General features: G+C 36.2%; 1 protein-coding gene across 2 annotated transcripts in view; it reads right to left on the bottom strand.

Annotated features, from left to right (window-relative positions):
• Positions 1–469: 469 nt before the first annotated feature.
• Positions 470–25,294, bottom strand: part of LOC121729031 — a 43,371-nt gene continuing 18,546 nt past the window's right edge. Inside the window, exons 2-8 of one of the 2 annotated variants that reach the window (XM_042117415.1) lie at positions 12,724–12,936; positions 10,979–11,136; positions 10,645–10,809; positions 9,573–9,690; positions 8,937–9,059; positions 2,736–2,823; positions 470–1,777 (exon numbers count right to left, since the gene is read on the bottom strand). In XM_042117415.1, the coding sequence (XP_041973349.1) occupies positions 1,631–1,777; positions 2,736–2,823; positions 8,937–9,059; positions 9,573–9,690; positions 10,645–10,809; positions 10,979–11,136; positions 12,724–12,936 (1,012 nt within the window). In that variant the 3' untranslated portion in view covers positions 470–1,630. The remainder of the gene's footprint in view (positions 1,778–2,735; positions 2,824–8,936; positions 9,060–9,572; positions 9,691–10,644; positions 10,810–10,978; positions 11,137–12,723; positions 12,937–25,294) is intronic. The other variant, XM_042117416.1, reaches the window with a different exon arrangement.

The raw sequence follows: 25,294 nt of genomic DNA, 5'->3' as shown, positions 1-25,294 counted from the left end.
ACCGTTTTTAATAAAATAAGTCGCATTAGACAAAACCTTTTAAAAACAATTTTAGCCCCCCTGATAAAAATATTTATACCGCGAATAACACGAGGTCAGCCGATTTACCCTCGAAAGTGATATCAAACTGATGTCAGATTTTTGACAATTTAGACATCTAAAATATGAAGAAATAGAATGTCTAATATCAGATTGATATCAGTTTCGGGGGTAAGGCTGCAGCTTGTCTTCTTTGTTTATAAGTTTATAAAATATTGAAAACGTCACAAGACAGATAAAGACATCAGACATTACAAATTTATTATATACAATATACATGATGTAACAAAACTAAGTGATAATACTTTGGGTGTGCATGTGTTCCTTGAGAGAGTTCACTGTTCACTGTGAAAGTAGCAGCTTTGAATTTTTTTTATTTGTATGGGCAAGCGCGCGAGCGTAATGAATTTTCACATACAAACATTAAAAAAAAGTTACTCTTTCAGCGCTGCTACTTTCACAGCTAACTATAAATGGAACCCATACCCACCCTAAAATATTATCACTTAGTTTTGTTACCTGTATGTTGCGTGTAATATATTTTTGAGTAAGATTTTTCATTGTTTTCGTTTTTTTTTACATGTAACATATTTCTCAAGGTTTTGTGTAATGCACAAAAATGTCGGAGGTAGCGCGGTCGGCAGTGTACACCGTAGATCCGAGATCCATGGCACGACGTCACCCTTGACATAACACAGCGGCTACTACATTTATACAACTTAAAATATTATGTTGTTCTGATCCGTTACTCAAAAAAACATTCCCGAAAATTCACTCTATATGTATATTGAGTTTTTGTCACTCTCAGCCCGGAAGAAAGCACGTATGCCACTAAAGGCGCTGTATCTATGATAATATGTAAATTGTAGATAATTTCTTCAAATGGCAAGCAGTCACAAAAACTCGCATTAACTCTTGGTGGAAAGAATAGATAGGCTCTTTAGAGTAACAAATAGAACATCTTAAAAGCAACAACTATCATATACAAACATACGGTATAAGGGTTATAACTTATATAACACTGAGTATAAATAGGACACGAGCAATTTTTGATATTTAACCTGAAAACTCTTGTTTCTCTTTTTTGCATAACACCTATTCCGTAATTCAAAATATTAACAACCTTTTTTTATTTTATTTTAAATTAATTAATTTTACTTATGACTACTCCAAATTATACAGCATATGTGCAGCCAGCGGAAATAAAAAATAGCAAGCTAAAAAACATTATATGACACAATCATTCTATAAAGATGTGTGTGAGTGAAATTTTATATGAATGTTCATCAATTCGACAAAAGTATGTATAACTTCAGGGTGTGTATATAAAAATTAAATGTAGTCGCAGTAACAACTACATTCCTATTGCAACAAACTCAAAATATAAAATAGGCTAAAAAAATCTTCAAAAATGGCTTAAACGATAAAATCTATAGATTAACACGGCAATATAAAAAAACTATAAATAATTGAGATAGAAATAAGTTGCCAATATTAAGGCGCAATCACTAGGAACGTCATGAAATATCGTACGTGCGGTGCGTGCGCATATGCACAGTGACGTGCGTACGGTGCGTGCGTTTACGCACAGTTACGGGCTGACGGGGCGTGTGTTGACGTTGTTCTGCTGCTGCAGCGCGTTGATAGTCTGCATGACGTTGATGACGAGCGCGGGCGGCGGCGGGGCGTGCGCGGGGGACGCGCAGCTACCGCCGCCGTTGTTGTTGCGGTCCTGAAACTGACGGAAAAAAGAGAAATATTTGTTTAGTTTCTGCGAGATCAATGCTATTGTGATAATAATGAAAGAAAAGAAACAAAATTTCCAAGAAACCGCGATCCAGGGTTTAATAAAACAGTTCTACAGAATGTCACAAAACTAAGGGCCCTTCCACACGACGTTTTTTTAAGCTCGTTTTATCAATACAAACGCAAGTTGAACGCTCAGCAAACGCAAGGAAGCCGACACGTTTTAACCTTTACACACGACCCTTATTTTTGTATCGATACAAACGCACGTTTTTCGAACGCAATTAGGACGTGCTGTAAGTGCGCGCTTGTATCGGGTTTGTATCGCAGTGAGCCCCTCCTCCACTCGTCGTTCCCCGCTGAATCGCAGTGTGTTTGCATCGATACAAACGCGTGTTCAAAGCGCGTTACAATAGCGTTTAACTTGCGTCTGTATCGATAGAAACGCGTGTTAAAAGCGCGCTTCATTAGCGTTCATTTTGCGTTTGTATCGATACAAACGATTTCATTTGTGCCAAAAAAACTTATAATATCTGCCAAAACGCGCAGATGACGCACGCACGCAGAAATACGCGTCGGTAGCGCGCAAAAAAAATGGGCGTGTGGAAGGGCAATAAATGATAATATGTACTTTAGGGAGTGTATAGTACCCTATATCAAGTTCGCTGTAAAAGTATTTGTATGGGAAAACTTATGACGCTCGGGCTCTTGCAATCACAAAGTGTTATGACATAATGTATAACCGCTGCCTGTGTTTCACTACGTATCTAACCGCTGTACATTTAATTATGTTTAACCTCCAATTTAATGAAGAGTTTGACAGCTAATGTATGGGGCTTATGTCAAAATTTTGAATTAATTACATTTAAGTAATTAATGTTCCACTCTGAGTGCGGCAGTTACTCATTTATAATTCATTACTAATTTTAATTGAATAAGCATAAACTCACCTGATGTCGGCGGCGGTCTGCGGGTAGCGCTAAGGCGTCGCCAGCCGCGCTGCCGCCAGCGACGCCCACTGATGTCACGGGGATGGCGCTGTTAATACACACAAACACATTTATTAATTACATCTAATATATATAAAACCTACGTGTCACGGTGTGCGTGGTTGAACTCCTCTGAAACGGCTCAACCGATTTTCGTGAATCTTAGCGAGCATATCGGCTAGGGTTGAGAATCGGACAACATCTACTTTTATATTGATTAAATAACAGTAAATTATTACAACTCGAGACTGACGGTGACCATTGTTTGCGCGACGGGATAGCGATGGACGTTGCCATGGTGACATACTTATTTAGTCACAATAAAAAAGTATGGGCGAAATACTTTATATGGCAATGCCGAGACAGCTAGTTTCCATATAACTTTTACATCTATATTCTTATCATACTATATTTAGAGACATTGTATAATATGACACTTCAGTAACGCCTATTGAATGATGTTAAGAGGAGTCCACACCGCAGTTTTTCCATACAAACGCTGTCCCCTTTTTCCTCCCTGGATAATACCGGTAGAGTTATGATTTTTTTCCTGAATATCTATGGCCACTATTAGCATGTCCCTATGTTTTCTTTTTTTTCATAATTTTATTATTAAAAAAGATATAACGTCTAAAAACCCAAAAAAATGGCAAGATTTTCCTCTGTGTTCAAACACCCAAAAAACGAAACTGGCTAAAAAATATAAAAAAAATAAAACATAGGAACACAGCGCAAGCCTTGCTTTAATTCTTAATGAAAAAAGTACTTAAATCGGTTAAGTTTTGAAGAAGGAATCAGCGGACAACGAATCGAAGATTTTCTGTTCTTTTATTACAACTTTTGTCGTGTTGTCTCTATCGCGCTCTGCGGTGGGAGACTTGAGATTGGTGAGACAGCAATACATTTTCAAATACCTATTTTCAATTTCTCTCGCCCCTGGTGTATCCTCTTAATAACATATTGCCTGCCACAAAAACGATAGATTTTAGTATGTGCCTATGTGGACGGCGTTGCTACGACGAAGTAGACGGTCATATATGTTTTTAACGTGTGGCGTATGCCACGTGAGCCGTGCCATTTAAAAAACGATTGTATCTCCCTCAAATTACACTTTAGAAGGTTCTCTACTCTGAACAAAACCATCTTAATTTTCCACGTAGAATATGCCTATAGGCTTCGTTTCTAAATATTCTGTGAATTGAAAAAAACTAGGGGATTTCCCCTTTTTTAGCCCGGCCGTACATTACACTCTATTCATACATTTTTTGTGGACCCCGCATACTATCAGAATTCGGACGTGTCAAATGTATGAGCGTCAGAATTTTTCTGATCAGAAATTCGGTTAATGTGCGGCCGGGCTTTTTAGTAGTAAACTTTTAAGAAAATAAAGAAGTAATATTGGGAGTCCATATTTTCTTTATTATTTTAGACTTTTAAGTTCTTGCGATTTTTTTTTAACGGTAATGTAGAAAAATACTTGTGTTGACATCAAAGTATCACTAATCCACTAACGATTTTTGTTTTAATCTAAGTTGTTGCTTTCGAAAATATTACTTACTAGCTGTTGCAAGCTTCCTAATCCATAGGAATAAAACGTTTCCCTGCGGTTAAAAGTTCTAACTTTGAAACCTACAAAAGGTTTGCAACATCTGAATAAAAAAATCGCTTACCTGCCATTTTAAGGTTAACACGTAGTAAAACTACTCAAAACAAAGTAACCTTCCATTAAAATCAATGGTTTGGGTTCAACTACATAAATCAAGTTAATACACGTGTAAAAACCAAGAAAAACAATAAAAATGTTTGAACATGGCGGGTGACACGGTAGCCGTGTCATCTACTTCTAAGGCGTATGACACGGCTAACGTGTCACGAAAAAATTGAATGCCGCCACTACCGAAAGTTTTAAAAAATGTGCGCCGCATTGAATCAGTTAAAGAAATTCGTATAAACGTCATGTTGTGTCTCTCTTTTTTTCACATACAGGGTGCAACAAAACCGATAAAATTGTAGAATGTGTCCTTTTAAAGAGATCTTTGTGGTAGTGCTGAAAGTTAAAAAACCAGATAGGTGTAAGTGATACTTTTACATACTCGTAATATACGTAGTGGTTTAAACCACATTACATATTTTGAAGTTTAGTACAGTACATGTATTTAGTATGTAAAGCCTAAGCTTTTCGTTAATTTTTTGATTAAGGAAAAGATTTAAATAATTTAATTTCTGTCATAGGTCGCCCCTATGACAGAAAAAAATCTTTTTTCACCCGCGCACTTCATACCCCCCGTACTCGCCCATCGCATTCAAAATGTCACCGCGGCTATAAATTTGTGTAATTATTCTCGTAACCACTTTTTGTACGAACGTAGTATAACCAAATATGTCAGATAAAATTTTGAGAAGTTCGAGTCACATTTTCCATCTTTGATAATCAAATTAATACTTTTTGCCTTATACACTAGTAATACTTTATGATAATGTTTATTTATTGAAATCGAATAGGCTCTGAGCCTCTGACACTACTGGATCGATTCTGCTGTAGTTGTTACAAAAATATTATAACTTTATTTAATATAATCTACAGTCTGTCAATAAAGTGAAGAAATTAAAAAGCCACTTTTTAATCATCATGAAATCGAATAGGCTCTGAGCCTCTGACACTACTGGATCGATTCTGCTGTAGTTGTTACAAAAAGATTATAACTTTATTTAATATAATCTACAGTCTGTCAATAAAGTGAAGAAATTAAAAAGCCACTTTTTAATCATCGTAGTGTCATCCCTTTTTTCTTAGATTGATTTGAAAGAGATGACACTACGATGTTGCCACTTTTTAATTTCTTCACTTTCTTGACAGACTATACTAGCCACGTCTTCGTCCACGTCCGAATTTGGTTAGTTTTTGTGTGTGTGGTGATACCCACAATTCGCCTAACATTCCTGCATCGCGCTATCGAAGTTTTCTGAGCGCGTCGGTATATATACGACAGCTGAAATGTATCTCGTGGGCTTCGGCCTGACTGGGCATACCACCTCGCTCGGTCGGAAGATCTTCCTTTGACCACTACTCATTCCTACATGTGTATTTGCGTAAAATATATTAGCATTTGTCAGATTAAAATATACTAAATTCTCATGTTACAATGTTTGTAAGCGATCAACCGATTCAATGAAATTTTGCATACATACATTCGTTAGGCTTGAGGATAATTTTTTATCTGCTTTTTGATATAAGTAACATATTATTGATACTAAAAATAATTTATATGGCAGTTTGCCATATAAATTATTATACGTTTGCCGGGTCATCTAGTCAAATATGTACATAAAATTCTCGGGTCACAGTGTTTGTGCCCGAACTCATCCAAAACGGTTCAACCGATTATAATGCTATGTATATTCGTTAGGCCTGACAATAGGTTTTTATTTACTTTTTATATTGATACTATAAAAAAAATTTGGCAAAACAATGTTTTCCGGGTCAGCTAGTTTCCTCCGTTTAGCTCCCCTCGATTTCTCATGAATTGCACCATCAGATCACCACTTTTGTTAACATGTTACGAAATTCGGACTACATCTTATACAATAACAAAAGAATTTTGCAAATCCGTTAACTAACGGCGGAGTTATCTGCCATGGTATCACTAAAATCGTCTCTGATGCTGGTGCTGATAAAAAATCCAGGTCAAATTTCATCTCGATATACTAAAATCATGTGTTCGGGAATGTCAAAGATTTTGTGTAGTCTGCCGTCCAGCTGATATTTTCAAGAAGGGCATCCATACACTGCCACTGCGTTGGCAAAGGTGCATTGATTGAACGGGTGATTACTTTGAATAACAGAAATAAGTAAGTTCGAAATAATCAGCCAAGTGTGAGTCAGACTCGCGCACGAAGGGTTCCGTACCGTTAGGATATTGTAAAAATTTCAAGTGCCTAGCAATAGTAATTATTGATATCAAGCAAAAAATAGCAAAAAATCAGGTTTGTTATATTATTGTCCCCCTTAAATATTTATTTTATTTTGTTTTTAGTATTTGTTGTTAAAGCGGCAACAGATATTATACTTACACATTCTGTGAAAATTTCAGAAGTCTAGCAGACAGACGGACAGACAGACATTGAAGTCTTAGTAATACGTTTTTACCCTTTGGGTACGGAACCCTAAAAAGAACACTTTTCAAACAAAACGGCAATATCATAGGTATAAAAGGCCTTATAATATATTATGTAGTATATTATGTACTCTTCTAAATCCTTACATAAATGTGTCACCTTTGTTCATACTCTTATTATTATTTATTATGAAGCGAATGGCCGAAGTAGTGAATTTTGCATATAATATTATAATGTTATCACTGTTTGACAATTTCATCTTATCATTTCAAGACCGTAGCGTTGTTCCGAAGAATTTATAATATTTCCAGAGTATCGAGTACGACATTCATTGAAACCAAATCGATTTTCAAATCACTGTCATACACTAGTTGTTTTAAAGCCGATTTATTTTTTCAATCTCTATTGCCGCGGCCTATCGTCTATCGTGTCTATCGTCACGAAGCTTCGTGCTATGAGACGATACCATTGGACGATACCAATGAATAAGGAAACAGATGGAAGCGACATAAGTACCAAAAAGCGTGGCCGGCGCCATATTGCCAAGAACTAAACATGGCGGTCTATAGTGATGGGACACTCGGTTGATATTTGTCGAGGATATCGATAAGTAAGATGTTATAAGTGAGCTATTAAGGTTAAAATCTTTTAAATAAATGATCAGATTCTTCACCTTATATTTTTTAAATTCGATAAAAAAGTACATCACTAAACGTCAAATCTACTAATTTCTATGTTGATTAAATAATATCGAAAATCAAGCCATGTTATATTACTATTCTATCACAAATCTTATTTATTGTCTAATTATTAACTAAATTAGCACATACGAAGTCAAGCCGTCGGTAAAATAACAAACATTTTAGTAAAAATATAAACGTAACGATCCAAGGACAAACTTTTTTCAATTTCTTCACTTTTTTGACGGACTATAAATTAATTTAAAAAAAAGCAAATTGGTCGAAAATTTGATCGATATATGGATATTTTTTTCGCAATATATCGAGACCGATATTGATATTTTTTCAAATATCGATGTATCGATATATCGATATTTTCTTTCAATTTCGACATCCCTATAATACGACACTTTGACAGTTTATGGGTACATAAACTGTCAATCGGAGAACCGGAACATAAAATGGCGGACCGGCCACAGTATTTTGATTTGGTAGAGACCATTATGCCGCGTCCACTTATAAAAGTCAATGGACGATACACGCAGATCGTCCAATGGTATCATCTCAAGCACGATGCACTACGCATGTGCGGCCGCATATGGGTTTGACAAATTATTTGTCATGATAATATTATCATATTTGTAAACAAATAAACATATTTTATATTAAATTAAAAAGCCTTATACAATTGTTCATCGGCTCCCGTTTTCTACTGTAAAGGTTGCTTTTAGTGTGTCTATTTAATTTAATTCAAAAAATATAAAATTTGTTCCCCATGGTTTCGACTAAATATTTTCTCAATCCGGAGTACAGGAAAAAGAAGTACATCCTCTCCTCAGGCGCGCGCGAACGCGACTGTTGGCGACTGAGAGGTGAGACAAATCTAGCGGTGAAGCTCCAATGTGGGTTTTTCTTAAATATCTTAAAAAATATAAAGAATATTAAAAATCCGCTAGGTCGAACCCTCGGTGATAGAATTTTATATGATGTGTAAAAATATTAACTCAGTTTAATGCATGGTTTTGGCAATATATATAAAAAATCGTCAAAGTTAGATGCATTTTTGTGATTTTTTTCTATCGAGAAAATTTTACGATATCGTGTTTTCGCTCAGATCGAATTCTTAGAAATATAATGTAGTGTCTATGTTTAGAAAATTAAACAATTCGGGGCTTATTATCAAGTACAAAAATGATTTATAAAATCGACAATTTTGGATTAGTCGCCTTCTTAAAGCGTATCCGTCGCAAATGAACTGGTATTCCCTTTAAGAAAATAAATATATGGATGAAATCCCTAAAAACAGTTCACGCTGATTTGCGACGGGTCGAAAGTGGGCTACCGTCCTTAGGCCTCCGCTACTTACTTCCCGTTGGAGTCCCTGGTATCTCTGGAGTCCCTGATGTCTGTGGAGTCCCTCAGGTCCTCGGAATAGCTGAAGGTGGGAGTCTCAGTCAGGTCGCGCGCCGGTGACTCCTCGTGCTCATAGCTGAAATAAAAACTTTATGAGAATATGTATACTTGAAAATACTATGTGTCGCAATAGGACAATAAGTATATTAGAAAATGTATAGCGGGAAACAATATTTCGTAAGCGACCTTAGTAGTTAGCACCCAAGGATCAAAACTAATAGTCTCTAGGAAGGGATTCCCCTTGGATTTTGTGAGAGAAGAGATCACAACATTCTTGATTAATCCTCGATCATCACTATATCAATGTTGAACGCGCCAACATCCATCACAAAGGTGATAGATGTTGGCGCCAGCGAGTGCTTAGTCAAAATTCAAAATGCATACGCCACTTCTATAGCGAATTTTGATGTCAAAAATATACGGGTTTCGACGCATCGCTAAGTGTAATGGCGCTTGCGATGAGTTATGACTTATGTCAAATCACATACATTTTTGACATCTAATTTCGCTATCAAAACTGGCGAATGCATTTTGACTAGGGGCTCAGATTTTCAAACGATCATTACGTCATTAAAAACTAACAAGTTACCTGGGCGGGCGAACGTAGCTGGGGTAACCGTAGGGCCGCGCCGCCTGGTTGTCGTCCGACTCGCGAGCTCCGGTCGCGCGACCTTTCGTATCGCGGCTTATGAACGGGTGGATAGAATCTGCAACAAAAAATACGATACATATTAGATGCATGTGAAAGAAATCTTTTCATTTTCTAGTCAATAATGTTTTTGCCAAATTCACAGAATGCCAAAAAGCACACACAAACTGTATGAGACTATATTAAACACTAGCTCCGTGAAATTCCGTGAATTTCACGGAAACTGTACATTTTTCCGCAAAAATAGTCTATGTCCCTTCACGTGGTGTATTTTTCATGTGTGCCACATAACATAAAAATTGCTCCAGTAGTTCTTAAGATAATAAGCGATTTCAAATAATTTCCCCTGTTTTTTCCACATTTTCCCCTATTTCTTCGCTCCTATTAGTCTTAGCGAGATAAAATATAGCCTATAGCCTTCCTCGATAAATGGGCTAACTAACATTGAAAGAACTTTTTAAATCGGACCAGTAGTTCCTGAGATTAGCGTGTTCACACAAACAAACAACTCTTCCGCTTTATAATATTAGTATGTCTAAAGATAATGAATAATAATACAAAACATTGAAGTCCTTTTATTTCCGAGTGTTGTGCACTGTATAGTAGTGTATAGTGTATATTGTGCGGCATGACGCGCAATATGAAATACCGAAGGTCGACAAGATGTGTCATTGTATTTTGTTTCTTTTCTGCGTTAGTGGGTGGAGGTTAATTAGCTTCCATGTTGTACTTAAATAAAGCATTCGTGAAAACCGCGACCTTTATATAAATCAGAAATTCTAAGCAGCACCTAAAGTTAATGACGTAATCTCTCATTGAGCGTGTTATGAAGTTTATTTTTTTGTATTACCGTTATTTTGTGGTTTTATTTTTTTAAACATAAATAAAAACATAGAAAGTGCATGAAAAGATGTTAATAAATTTTCATGCCAAAATCGGTACCTATTAGGTGTATAGGAATAATTAATCAACTTTTTTATAAGCTGCAAATAAAAATGAACAGTGGAAATACCATCTTGCGGCACGTATGTCCCGGAGCTAGGCTGGGAGTCAGGGGCGTAGTCATCCCAGGGCCGCGGGGCGTACGGCGGTGGGAGCTCCTGCGGCGCCGACGCCGCGAACTGCTGGGGCTGCTGCACCGACGCGCTCGCGACTGGACACACATTCAGATATTCACCTAATGGCAACGGAATTGTGTTAGTCTCTAACCTAATTTAACAACTGCCCGGACCAATATTTTCGCCTGCTGGAACTGTCTCGAAAGATGTACTTTGATTGGTAAAGTTAAGTACACCCTGAAAACCGTAATACGGCAAAAATATGTTAATAAAAAAAATGCAACTTACACGCTCTAATCTTAAAATCGCCGAGATTGCGCACGGCGTACACGACGATGAACACGATGAGTGCGAGCAGCAGCAGCGCCACGAACACGGCGCCCCACACATAAGCGGGCGTCGCGCCCCCGGCAGCGGTGCCCATGCACTCGGGACTAACGTCGCCCCTGAAACAATATGGAAATGTTCATAACATAACGATTTTTTATTGAATTGACTTTTTCCGAAAAGTTTAAGGGCCTTCCCTACGGAGATTCCGTAATTTACCGTATTTAAAGCCTTATAAACTCATAATTTGAAAGCTACAAAGTTATAATAAAAATACAGTTATTATTGAATTTTAATATAAACAAAAATAGAAAATTTAAAACGGGGAAAGGAATGTTGATATACTGAAGATTATTGCTGTATTTTTATTATAACTTTGTAGCTTTCAAACTCATGATATCAGCTTCCAAAGTAAAACCAATTTATTAAAATTCAAGCATACATTCAGCATCTCCTTAGCATTTACAAATTACTTTTATTTGAAACACACGCCAATAAATTGACAATATCATAAACTACATTTATTATTCCCGTTTTAATTTTTTTAGGACAATTTTGAACTAAGATAAGTAAAATAATAGGATTTTGGTGCGACTCGGCAACGCGGCAAATGTATGGTCAAGGACGTTTGCTCGGGGGACGGCCTTAAGGTAAGTATCGGTACTGTATGGTCTCTAACAATTTAAATCTCAATATTGCCTATGATAAACCAACAGGGAAAAGCTCTGTACAAATCAGCAACGATACGTCCTATAACAAAACTAAAGTTTTTTTATTTGAGTATAGATAAGATGTGTCTCAATTCTCAAATAACAATGACATGTCACATGACCTATCTGATAAGAGATTTAAGGTTAAAACTGTAATTAAGTATTGTATGTAGCATATTTTCTTAGTAAAATGATGGCATGACGTTTATCAATTCGACGATCTTACTGCGACATACTCTAAAATTATGTGTTTTGTACATTTTTGTGAGTACCGTACATATTGTTTCCGAGAATTATTTATCTCTCGAGTATTACTCATCTCCCTGATTCTTATAAGCCATTTTATATAGCATAACATTTTCTATTTTGCTTTATTTCAAATATTGGTGACAGGAAGTTCCTCTTCAACATTTACTCCTTAATTTGCTATTTTTAACACATAGACCGGGAGATGGTGACACAAAATCCTATTTTTCTAAGAGTTCAGAGCTGCTACTGCCACACTCCACAGTGATATTCACGGAGACATACACGCCCTATATATATATATATATATATATATATACAAGAACTGCTCGTTTAAAGATATATATATATATATATATATATATATATATATATATATTAGGGCGATAAATCGATCTAGCTAGGAATCATTTCTAGAAAATGTCATTTTTATCGGATACCGAGCGAAGCTCGGTCAAACAGCTAGTAATAATATAATATTATTATCACTAAGTTTTGTTACACCCTGTTTATGTCGACCACGACCTCAGCATCATAAAGGTGCCGGTTGGCAGCAGACGACATGAAGCAACCGCAGACGACGTGTCTCGACGTTAATTTCTATGAATTTGTATAAGAACTTCATTTTATCTTTTATTCCCTCTGGATTTAGTCCAGAGGGAATTTCATACGACTCCATAGAAACCTGTAGTTTCGCTGCGACACGTCGCCTGAGGTTGCTTGTTGCATCTTCCGCCATTTGATACTCACTCCTCGACACAGGGTCCGCACTCGGTGATGGATCTGATGCAGGCGGTGGCTGCCTCGGGCGGCTTGCGGCGGTGCTCCTCGCAGACCAGGCACTTGGTGCACAGGTGCGCTTCCGTATCGCAGTACGAGCCCTCCGGGCAGTGCACGACGTCGCTGCACAGCGGCTGCGGCTGCGTCGACGACACCAGCACGCACGCCAGACAAACCAGCACACTGCAACGAGGATATGAGTAGTTTAGAGCACTGGTTCCCAACTAGTGATCCGTGGACCACCAGTGTTCCGCAGGAGCCAAAATATATTTTTTTAATTAAATAAGGGGGCAAACGTTCTCACAGAAAACCGGCGTGAAACAGCGCTAGCGCTGTGTTTCGCCGAGTGAGTGAGTTTACCGGAGGCCCAATCCCCTACCCTATTCTCTTCCCTACCCTCCCTAATTCCCTTCCCATCCCTACCCTCCCCTATTACCCTATGCCCTCTTACAAGGCCGGCAACGCACCTGCAGCTCTTCTGATGCTGCGAGTGTCCATTCACGCCGGTTTTCTTTGAGAACGTGGTATTTCTCCGGCCTAGCCGGCCCATTCGTGACGAAGCATGGCTATCCCACGTATAAATTATATATTGAGGATTATAAATTATAATTTAATAGTTAAAAATTTTAAGAAGAAATTTATTTTCTTCTTTTTAGACTAACCTTTTTTTTTAAGTTTTTTGTTGATAATTTATTTGTTATGTACTTAAGTATTTCCTATTGAGGTTTTATTCCCGCCGTAGTGGTCGCTGTTAACGAGAAAAATATAAAGGTGGTCCCTGAACAAGAAAAGGTTGGAAAACCCGGTTCAGAGGGAAGAACTTTAAGAAAACTAAAACAGACATACATTTCATTACATGCGAGAAGTAATCCTTATGCAAAATGCAGATAAATGAAGATAAAATTGGCTTCTTTTCCTCAATATATTTTTGAAATTATTGATCTTTCCCTGAAACGAGTTGTCTCAGCTCCGATAGAAAACAGCGCGTCGAGGCGTCAGTTACATTACCAAACAAGTTGATGACTCACCAAAAGATTCAAGGTTAATTTAAACATACAACTCAGTTTCTCATGTCAATAAAATATCGAAAAATAGCATACTGTGCCTAAACGGCCTAAACTTTTGTTTGCCTGTAGATATCTTAATCTACTAACTGTAGATATTAGAAGATTGAGAATGCAGACAAAGAAGATCATCAGCATAAACTTGTCATATATTTGCACCTGTCGAAGATGTAAACTAAAAAGTTACTAGTTTGCTTTAATGTAACAATTTACGTGTATGATTTACATTACTATATTTATTGTTATTTTTCTTTCTGATCACATAATAATAAATACTAATATTATGGTATACATTCGCAATCTCTATACTTATTCAAGACAGTTTCAAGGTGATTTCGCAGCTATTAAATTAGACAAAGCCGTTTTATTTTTAACCATATTTCGCGAATTTGAACCCCGCATTGAAAGAACAGACAGTTTCAAGGTTAGAATAATAAAGATGAGTGTGCCAAATGTTTATCCCAAAAACTGAATGTAGGTAATTTCCCATATTATTACACAATATGTATTTGATAACTACTAAGTTATCTATAAAAAAGTAATACGCCATTCCTCAGCCGGCCAAAAATAAAAGATTTGAGCTTAACTGGCTGGTGGCTGGCAGCTTTATGACGCAATAGTGTGCAACTCCCACATTATGTTGTTTTTAAGTGAAAATAAAATTACAAAGCTTTAGATCAGCTTGGTTCTCATTTTCTCATATTACAATTTATTAAATTTGTCATGTTTTGTTTCCACATAATTATTACTAAACAGAAAATATGGGGTTTTTTTGCATTGAATAGGCTTCTAAGGCCAAAACTTTTCTTTGAATTCTAGGCGCATGTGTAGAATCTACACCTGTTTTTATAAAATACTTAGGTAAATTTGATTCCCAAGGTCAATAGAAACATCAAGTACCTAGTTAGCAGTAGCACGCTTTCCTTCGGAAGAAATCCTTAGGCTCCAATATTATAGTAGATAGTTACTTGGATGATGCTTTCCAAAATGTAAGACCTAAATTGCATCACCTACCAAATACCAATAGATAGACAAATTACAATGCTATGGGCCTGTAACCTGTTTCACCACTATCTGATGAAGTGCCGAATAGACTATTCACAACTTTTTGACAGATTCTCCATACTTCATCTGTCAAGTTAAGTGGTGAATAGCCTATTCGGTACTTATCAGGAAGTGGTGAAACAGGCCCTAAGCGTTACGTATTGTAACTACCTCGATCGTGGGAATCGAAGACATAATAGATTTTCAATTGTTATGCGACAGCCGGGAGCCGCTTGGGGATTGATGGGTTACGTGATCACGTCTGGCAATTGTCATATCGCATGGTACGATATTAAAAACAAGAAATTTGCGGTATTTACGTAATTAGTCAATGAGTGTTTACATGACGTGTCGAGCACCTTGCTAGAAGGCTCGCGAGTGGCTAGCCAGCTAAACGATTACAATACAATATGGTATGATCTTCAATACCGGTCGCCTTATCTGTAAATTACACACGATCCACATGTGCGTAGTATGTAATTATTATTGTACTTAATGCATGTTGCGGTTCTTATTGTACTTACATTGTAATGTTGCTGCTGTAGTGTTGAAATGTGATACGTAGTGACTAGTGACATACGTTATAGCCGATATCTACAGACAGACTGTACCTATCTGACTGTAATTTATTGCAATCCTTACAAACGCTGATTGCCTGATATATGATGATTTAAATCTCAAAAACAAACGGCCAAACTTTCTAGCTAGAGAGCGAAATCGGTTTTTCTTTAGGCAGATTTGGTCTAGGACCTAGGTGAACATAGGTCACTCACTGGAGTCACTGGTCTTACTTTTTACGGATGAATGTTAGTGATTTCGCCAGATATCGAATTCAACTGAGCTCTTCTAAAATGACAGAGCTTCCATTTATTCAAAACTACAAGGATACATTAAGGATATTCAAGTATTAACTACATAATATTATAAATAAATTAAATTGACCGAACTTTACCACTTACAAAATATCATAATTTATTTCATACAGAGCACAGACGTCAATAAAAATAGTCATTTAGATGTTAAGAGGGCGACTAACTCCAAAAATCAAACATCGTCCTTCTCTCTTCACACTCACGCCCGTCTTTCATATGCCAGGTGAAAAAGAACGACTGGGATTTATCGCCAAATTAGTTTTTTCTCAATAACTCGATAAATATACAACATTTTAAAAATCCGCTAGGTCGATCTCTCAATGATAGAATTTTATACAATGTGTTAAAATATTAACTTAGTTCAATGCACGGGTTATGGCAATAAATGAAAAATTCGTGAAAATTAGATGCATCTTTGTGACTTTTTTCTATCGAGAAAATTTTAAGATCGTGTTTTTGCTCAGATCGAATTCTCGGAAATATAATGTAGTATCAAAATCAAAAATATTTTTATTCGGAGTAATTTTTTACAAAAACTTTACCGAACGTCGATACTACGGTGCCTACCACCGGTTCGGGAACTAACCCGGCGAGAAGAACCGGCGTAAGAAACTCGCACGGGGCCATCTTTTACTAAAAAGATGGAAAATTACAATTTAAAACATATAACAGTACAACACGGTCACATTCATGTACATTACATCCCGGGATGTATATCTTTACATTATATTAACCTGACGCACCACTGGAATGTACATGCAAGCATCGTAATGACGTCATCACCATGCGTCTAGTTAATTTGACTGTGTTATATAACAATATTATGACTTAGAGCTATTTACAATAGGAATTACTTATAAAAATATACTAGTAGCCTGTAAGAACCACCCTATTCCCAAGGTGTGTTGTCGTCGATGAAATCATTGATTTTATAATAAGCTTTAGTACACAAACGTTCTTTTACTAAGGACCCTGAGCCATGTAAGGCCATGTTCCTTTGAAGGCCAACTGTTAAAAATTCGTAGTTATCGTCATGTTAGCACATATTCTTTCTACTACACACTTAGATCCATCAAACTTATGGCCATAAACGGGGCGGCAACTCGATCGCGCCGCAATTGTGGCAGTGAGATCTCACTGTTTGTAGACTTTGGTTGTCGAGGTTACAATTGTAATTTCCGCACCCTGAAAAACTTTATTTTTTAGCTACATAACCTATATCTATCTCAAATTTAATTACAGAGCATTGTCGTATAGGTATATATGTATAGTACTAATAAAAGAAAATCTACTAATGCCTTGATTTAAGTTAAAATATTGGTAATGTTCCTAGGAAGGCCGGTGGTTCCTTATAAGGCCCAACCAAAGATTTGATAGTTGGCCTTGCTAGGGAACATGAACTTTACAAGGAACATCTAAAAATCATTAACATATAAACAGTTAGTTTTAGTTATAAAATATGCGTACCGTAAGAATTAAAATAATACTGTTTTTTATAACATCTTTACTTATTAAGATTATTAAACTTATACACGCATATTGAACATTTTGGCCTTATTAAGAACGGGCCCATAAGAAGGCCATTTAAGATTTAAAAAAAAATTGATTGCATTATAAAACGCATTGGTAATTAGTTATAAGATGTCAATGTGATACTCATTAATACTATTTTTTAAGAATTTCCATTAATATACTCTTAGTTAAAAGATGATGTTCAAGCAATGATGTGCCTGAAGTTCCGAACGTTCAAGTGAACGAATTAGTTACAAAACAAAAACAAATTATCTTGAGTATCAAAATATAATATGTATCATAGTGAGATAAGTGGACACTTTTAGAGGGTGCAAATGTTATTTCTAATTCAAAAAATAGTCACCCCTAAAACCCACCCTTATAATTCCAAGTCGATTTTCTTCCACCCCACAGTGATTGAAAATTCTAAAAAAATTCATGCTAGTATACTTATAGATCCTACATACGATGGTAATATTTTCAACTTGCGGACTCACCCCTAAAACTTACCCTTAAAATTCAAAGTCGATTTTCTCCCACACCACAGTGATTGAAAATTCTAAAAAAAATCATGCTAGTATACTTATAGATCCTACATACGATGGTAATATTTTCAACTTGCGGACTCACCCCTAAAACTTACCCTTAAAATTCAAAGTCGATTTTCTCCCACACCACAGTGATTGAAAATTCTGAAAAAATTCATGCTAGTATACTTATAGATCCTACATACGATGGTAATATTTTCAACTTGCGGACTCACCCCTGAAACTTACCCTTAAAATTCAAAGTCGATTTTCTCCCACACCACAGTGATTGAAAATTCTAAAAAAATTCATGCTAGTATACTTATAGATCCTACATACGATGGTAATATTTTCAACTTGCGGACTCACCCCTAAAACCCACCCTTAAAATTCAAAGTCGAATTTCTCCCACACCACAGTGATTGAAAATTCTAAGAAAATTCATGCTAGTATACTTATAGATCCTACATACGATGGTAATATTTTCAACTTGCGGACTCACCCCTAAAACTTACCCTTAAAATTCAAAGTCGATTTTCTCCCACACCACAGTGATTGAAAATTCTAAAAAAAATCATGCTAGTATACTTATAGATCCTACATACGATGGTAATATTTTCAACTTGCGGACTCACCCCTAAAACCCACCCTTAAAATTCAAAGTCGAATTTCTCCCACACCACAGTGATTGAAAATTCTAAAAAAATTAATGCTAGTATACTTATAGATCCTACATACGATGGTAATATTTTCAACTTGCGGACTCACCCCTAAAACCCACCCTTAAAATTCAAAGTCGAATTTCTCCCACACCACAGTGATTGAAAATTCTAAAAAAATTCATGCTAGTATACTTATAGATCCTACATACGATGGTAATATTTTCAACTTGCGGACTCACCCCTAAAACTTACCCTTAAAATTCAAAGTCGATTTTCTCCCACACCACAGTGATTGAAAATTCTAAAAAAAATCATGCTAGTATACTTATAGATTCTACATACGATGGTAATATTTTCAACTTGCGGACTCACCCCCAAAACTTACCCTTAAAATTCAAAGTCGATTTTCTCCCACACCACAGTGATTGAAAATTCTAAAAAAATTCATGCTAGTATACTTATAGATCCTACATACGATGGTAATATTTTCAACTTGCGGACTCACCCCTAAAACTTACCCTTAAAATTCAAAGTCGATTTTCTCCCACACCACAGTGATTGAAAATTCTAAAAAAAATCATGCTAGTATACTTATAGATCCTACATACGATGGTAATATTTTCAACTTGCGGACTCACCCCTAAAACTTACCCTTAAAATTCAAAGTTGATTTTCTCCCACACCACAGTGATTGAAAATTCTGAAAAAATTCATGCTAGTATACTTATAGATCCTACATACGATGGTAATATTTTCAACTTGCGGACTCACCCCTAAAACTTACCCTTAAAATTCAAAGTCGATTTTCTCCCACACCACAGTGATTGAAAATTCTAAAAAAAATCATGCTAGTATACTTATAGATCCTACATACGATGTTAATATTTTCAACTTGCGGACTCACCCCTAAAACCCACCCTTAAAATTCAAAGTCGAATTTCTCCCACACCACAGTGATTGAAAATTCTAAAAAAATTCATGCTAGTATACTTATAGATCCTACATACGATGGTAATATTTTCAACTTGCGGACTCACCCCTAAAACTTACCCTTAAAATTCAAAGTCGATTTTCTCCCACACCACAGTGATTTAAAATTCTAAAAAAAATCATGCTAGTATACTTATAGATTCTACATACGATGGTAATATTTTCAACTTGCGGACTCACCCCCAAAACTTACCCTTAAAATTCAAAGTCGATTTTCTCCCACACCACAGTGATTGAAAATTCTAAAAAAATTCATGCTAGTATACTTATAGATCCTACATACGATGGTAATATTTTCAACTTGCGGACTCACCCCCAAAACTTACCCTTAAAATTCAAAGTCGATTTTCTCCCACACCACAGTGATTGAAAATGCTAAAAAAATTCATGCTAGTTTACTTATAGATTCTACATACGATGGTAATATTTTCAACTTGCGGACTCACCCCTAAAACTTACCCTTAAAATTCAAAGTCGATTTTCTCCCACACCACAGTGATTGAAAATTCTAAAAAAAATCATGCTAGTATACTTATAGATCCTACATACGATGGTAATATTTTCAACTTGCGGACTCACCCCTAAAACTTACCCTTAAAATTCAAAGTTGATTTTCTCCCACACCACAGTGATTGAAAATTCTGAAAAAATTCATGCTAGTATACTTATAGATCCTACATACGATGGTAATATTTTCAACTTGCGGACTCACCCCTAAAACTTACCCTTAAAATTCAAAGCCGATTTTCTCCCACACCACAGTGATTGAAAATTCTAAAAAAATTCATGCTAGTATACTTATAGATCCTACATACGATGGTAATATTTTCAACTTGCGGACTCACCCCTAAAACCCACCCTTAAAATTCAAAGTCGAATTTCTCCCACACCACAGTGATTGAAAATTCTAAAAAAATTCATGCTAGTATACTTATAGATCCTACATACGATGGTAATATTTTCAACTTGCGGACTCACCCCTAAAACTCACCCTTAAAATTCAAAGTCGATTTTCTCCCACACCACAGTGATTGAAAATTCTATAAAAATTCATGCTAGTAAACTTATAGATCCTACATACTATGGTAATATTTTCAACTTGCGGACTCACCTCTAAAACTTAACCTCAAAATTCAAAATCGATTTTCTCCCATACCACAGTGATTGATAATTCTAAAAAAATTCATGCTAGTATATTTTAAGATCCTACACACGATGGTAATATTTTAAACCTGCGGACTCACCCCTAAAACCCACCCTTAAAATTCAAAGTCGATTTTCTCCCACAACACAGTGGTTGAAAATTCTATAAAAATTCATGCTAGTATACTTATAGATCCTACATACGGTACGGTAACTAGTGTATTACTTCTGCGAGAGACATTTTTTTTGCTGTGGGTTTATCCATTTTAAATAAATTAAACCAAGTAAAACACCACAATGTCTCGAAATATCTCAAAGCGTTACGTCACAGATGGTCGAGCTTGAATGTAGTCGTGGAAAGTTCCATAAATTTTGAATACAAATCATAAATTCGAAATTCAAAAATTCGATAACGGCCCGAACCAAGCGGCACGGCCTGTTAGTTCGATGGCACTTCCTAATAGTTTTCATGATATAGGTACAAGGGGCCGACGGCCGTCGGCCGTCCTTCAATCATATTGTGATGTTTTTGACATTTTTAGGGTTCCGTACCCAAAGTGTAAAAACGGAACCTATTACTAAGACTTCGATGTCTGTCTGTCTGTTCTTCCGTCCGTCTGTCTGTCTGTCTCCAGGCTGTAACTTAAGAACCGCTATAGGTAGACTTCTAAAATGTTCACAGATTATGTAATTCGATTGCCGCTATAACAACAAATACTAAAAATAAAATAACATTAATATTTAATGGTTGCCCCCATACAACAAACGTGATTTATTCGGCCTTTTTTGCTTTATATCAGTAATGGCAACAGGTAGGCACATTATATTTTCACAAAGGCCTTGATTGTGTGTCTACTTCAGTAATTAATAATAATAATATTGGAATAAAATTAAAATTTATGGGGGGGCTCCCATACAAAAAACACAATTTTTGGCCTTGTTGGACGTGGAGGCCACAAAGGAAGATCTTTCGACCGAGCTAGGTGGTATGCTCGGTCAGTCCGAAGCCCACTGACGTCATTTCAGACGTTGTATAATATATCTTGCCAGTTGTCGTTCTCCGAAACTTCAATAGCGCGATGTAGGATTGTTAGGCGAATTGTGGGAAGCGCCACAGCCTATTTTTGCTATTTGGCGAAATGGCTAAAAGGTTAAGAACCACTGCTTTAGACATTCTGTGTAAAAAATTTCAATACAATCGGTTCATAAGTTTTGACGTGTAAGCGAGACAAACAGACAGATAGACAGACAAAGTAAATTTCGCATTTATATATATAATAACAAAAAGTATATATTTTTTTTAAATAAGGGGGCAAACGAGCAAACGGGTCACCTGATGGAAAGCAACTTCCGTCGCCCATGGACACTCGCAGCATCAGAAGAGCTGCAAGTGAGTTACCGGCTTTTTAAGGAAGGGAAGGGAATAGGGGAGGGTAGGGAAGGGAATAGGGTAGGGGATTGGGCCTCCGGTAAACTCACTCACTCGGCGAAACACAGCACAAGCGCTGTTTCACGCCGGTTTTCTGTGAGAACGTGGTATTTCTCCGGTCGAGCCGGCCCATCCGTGCCGAAGCATGACTCTCCCACGTATAAAATTACAGATAGCTGTTACCCACGACTTTGTCTGCAGCTAATTCATTAATGCATTGCACATGTTACCATCCTATGTAGAATCTACAAGACGTATACTAGCATGATTTTTTTTAGAATTTTCAATCACTATGTTGTGGGAGAAAATTGACTTTGAATTTTAAGGGTGGGTTTTAGGGGTGAGTCCGCAAGTTTAAAATATTACCATCGTGTGTAGGATCTTTTAAAATATACTAGCATGAATTTTTTTAGAATTTTCAATCACTGTGGTATGGGAGAAAATCGACTTTGAATTTTAAGGGTAAGTTTTAGGGGTGAGTCCGCAAGTTGAAAATAATACCATCGTATGTAGGATCTATAAGTATACTAGCATTTTTTTTTTAGAATTTTCAATCACTGTGGTGTGGGAGAAAATCGACTTTGAATTTTAAGGGTAAGTTTTAGGGGTGAGCCCGCAAGTTGAAAATATTACCATCGTATGTAGGATCTATAAGTATACTAGCATGAATTTTTTTAGAATTTTCAATCACTGTGGTGTGGGAGAAAATCGACTTTGAATTTTAAGGGTAAGTTTTAGGGGTGAGTCCGCAAGTTGAAAATATTACCATCGTATGTAGGATCTATAAGTATACTAGCATGAATTTTTTCAGAATTTTCAATCACTGTGGTGTGGGAGAAAATCGACTTTGAATTTTAAGGGTAAGTTTTGGGGGTGAGTCCGCAAGTTGAAAGTATTACCATCGTATATAGGATCTATAAGTATACTAGCATGAATTTTTTTAGAATTTTCAATCACTGTGGTGTGGGAGAAAATCGACTTTGAATTTTAAGGGTAAGTTTTGGGGGTGAGTCCGCAAGTTGAAAATATTACCATCGTATGTAGAATCTATAAGTATACTAGCATGATTTTTTTTAGAATTTTCAATCACTGTGGTGTGGGAGATAAAATCGACTTTGAATTTTAAGGGTAAGTTTTAGGGGTGAGTCCGCAAGTTGAAAATATTACCATCGTATGTAGGATCTATAAGTATACTAGCATGAATTTTTTTAGAATTTTCAATCACTGTGGTGTGGGAGAAATTCGACTTTGAATTTTAAGGGTGGGTTTTAGGGGTGAGTCCGCAAGTTGAAAATATTACCATCGTATGTAGGATCTATAAGTATACTAGCATGAATTTTTTTAGAATTTTCAATCACTGTGGTGTGGGAGAAATTCGACTTTGAATTTTAAGGGTGGGTTTTAGGGGTGAGTCCGCAAGTTGAAAATATTACCATCGTATGTAGGATCTATAAGTATACTAGCATGAATTTTTTTAGAATTTTCAATCACTGTGGTGTGGGAGAAATTCGACTTTGAATTTTAAGGGTAAGTTTTAGGGGTGAGTCCGCAAGTTGAAAATATTACCATCGTATGTAGGATCTATAAGTATACTAGCATGAATTTTTTTAGAATTTTCAATCACTGTGGTGTGGGAGAAAATCGACTTTGAATTTTAAGGGTAAGTTTTAGGGGTGAGTCCGCAAGTTGAAAATATTACCATCGTATGTAGGATCTATAAGTATACTAGCATGAATTTTTTTAGAATTTTCAATCACTGTGGTGTGGGAGAAATTCGACTTTGAATTTTAAGGGTGGGTTTTAGGGGTGAGTCCGCAAGTTGAAAATATTACCATCGTATGTAGGATCTATAAGTATACTAGCATGAATTTTTTTAGAATTTTCAATCACTGTGGTGTGGGAGAAAATCGACTTTGAATTTTAAGGGTGGGTTTTAGGGGTGAGTCCGCAAGTTGAAAATATTACCATCGTATGTAGGATCTATAAGTATACTAGCATGAATTTTTTCAGAATTTTCAATCACTGTGGTGTGGGAGAAATTCGACTTTGAATTTTAAGGGTAAGTTTTAGGGGTGAGTCCGCAAGTTGAAAATATTACCATCGTATGTAGGATCTATAAGTATACTAGCATGAATTTTTTTAGAATTTTCAATCACTGTGGTGTGGGAGAAAATCGACTTTGAATTTTAAGGGTAAGTTTTAGGGGTGAGTCCGCAAGTTGAAAATATTACCATCGTATGTAGGATCTATAAGTATACTAGCATGAATTTTTTCAGAATTTTCAATCACTGTGGTGTGGGAGAAAATCGACTTTGAATTTTAAGGGTAAGTTTTAGGGGTGAGTCCGCAAGTTGAAAATATTACCATCGTATGTAGGATCTATAAGTATACTAGCATGATTTTTTTTAGAATTTTCAATCACTGTGGTGTGGTAGAAAATCGACTTTGAATTTTAAGGGTAAGTTTTAGGGGTGAGTCCGCAAGTTGAAAATATTACCATCGTATGTAGGATCTATAAGTATACTAGCATGAATTTTTTCAGAATTTTCAATCACTGTGGTGTGGGAGAAAATCAACTTTGAATTTTAAGGGTAAGTTTTAGGGGTGAGTCCGCAAGTTGAAAATATTACCATCGTATGTAGGATCTATAAGTATACTAGCATGAATTTTTTTAGAATTTTCAATCACTGTGGTGTGGGAGAAAATCGACTTTGAATTTTAAGGGTAAGTTTTAGGGGTGAGTCCGCAAGTTGAAAATATTACCATCGTATGTAGGATCTATAAGTATACTAGCATGAATTTTTTTAGAATTTTCAATCACTGTGGTGTGGGAGAAAATCGACTTTGAATTTTAAGGGTAAGTTTTAGGGGTGAGTCCGCAAGTTGAAAATATTACCATCGTATGTAGGATCTATAAGTATACTAGCATGAATTTTTTTAGAATTTTCAATCACTGTGGTGTGGGAGAAATTCGACTTTGAATTTTAAGGGTGGGTTTTAGGGGTGAGTCCGCAAGTTGAAAATATTAACATCGTATGTAGGATCTATAAGTATACTAGCATGATTTTTTTTAGAATTTTCAATCACTGTGGTGTGGGAGAAAATCGACTTTGAATTTTAAGGGTAAGTTTTAGGGGTGAGTCCGCAAGTTGAAAATATTACCATCGTATGTAGGATCTATAAGTATACTAGCATGAATTTTTTTAGAATTTTCAATCACTGTGGTGTGGGAGAAAATCAACTTTGAATTTTAAGGGTAAGTTTTAGGGGTGAGTCCGCAAGTTGAAAATATTACCAT

The sequence above is a fragment of the Aricia agestis genome, chromosome 7 (assembly GCF_905147365.1).
Source record: "Aricia agestis chromosome 7, ilAriAges1.1, whole genome shotgun sequence".
Lineage (NCBI taxonomy): Eukaryota > Metazoa > Arthropoda > Insecta > Lepidoptera > Lycaenidae > Aricia > Aricia agestis.
This window is presented reverse-complemented; position numbering and strand designations above follow the sequence as displayed.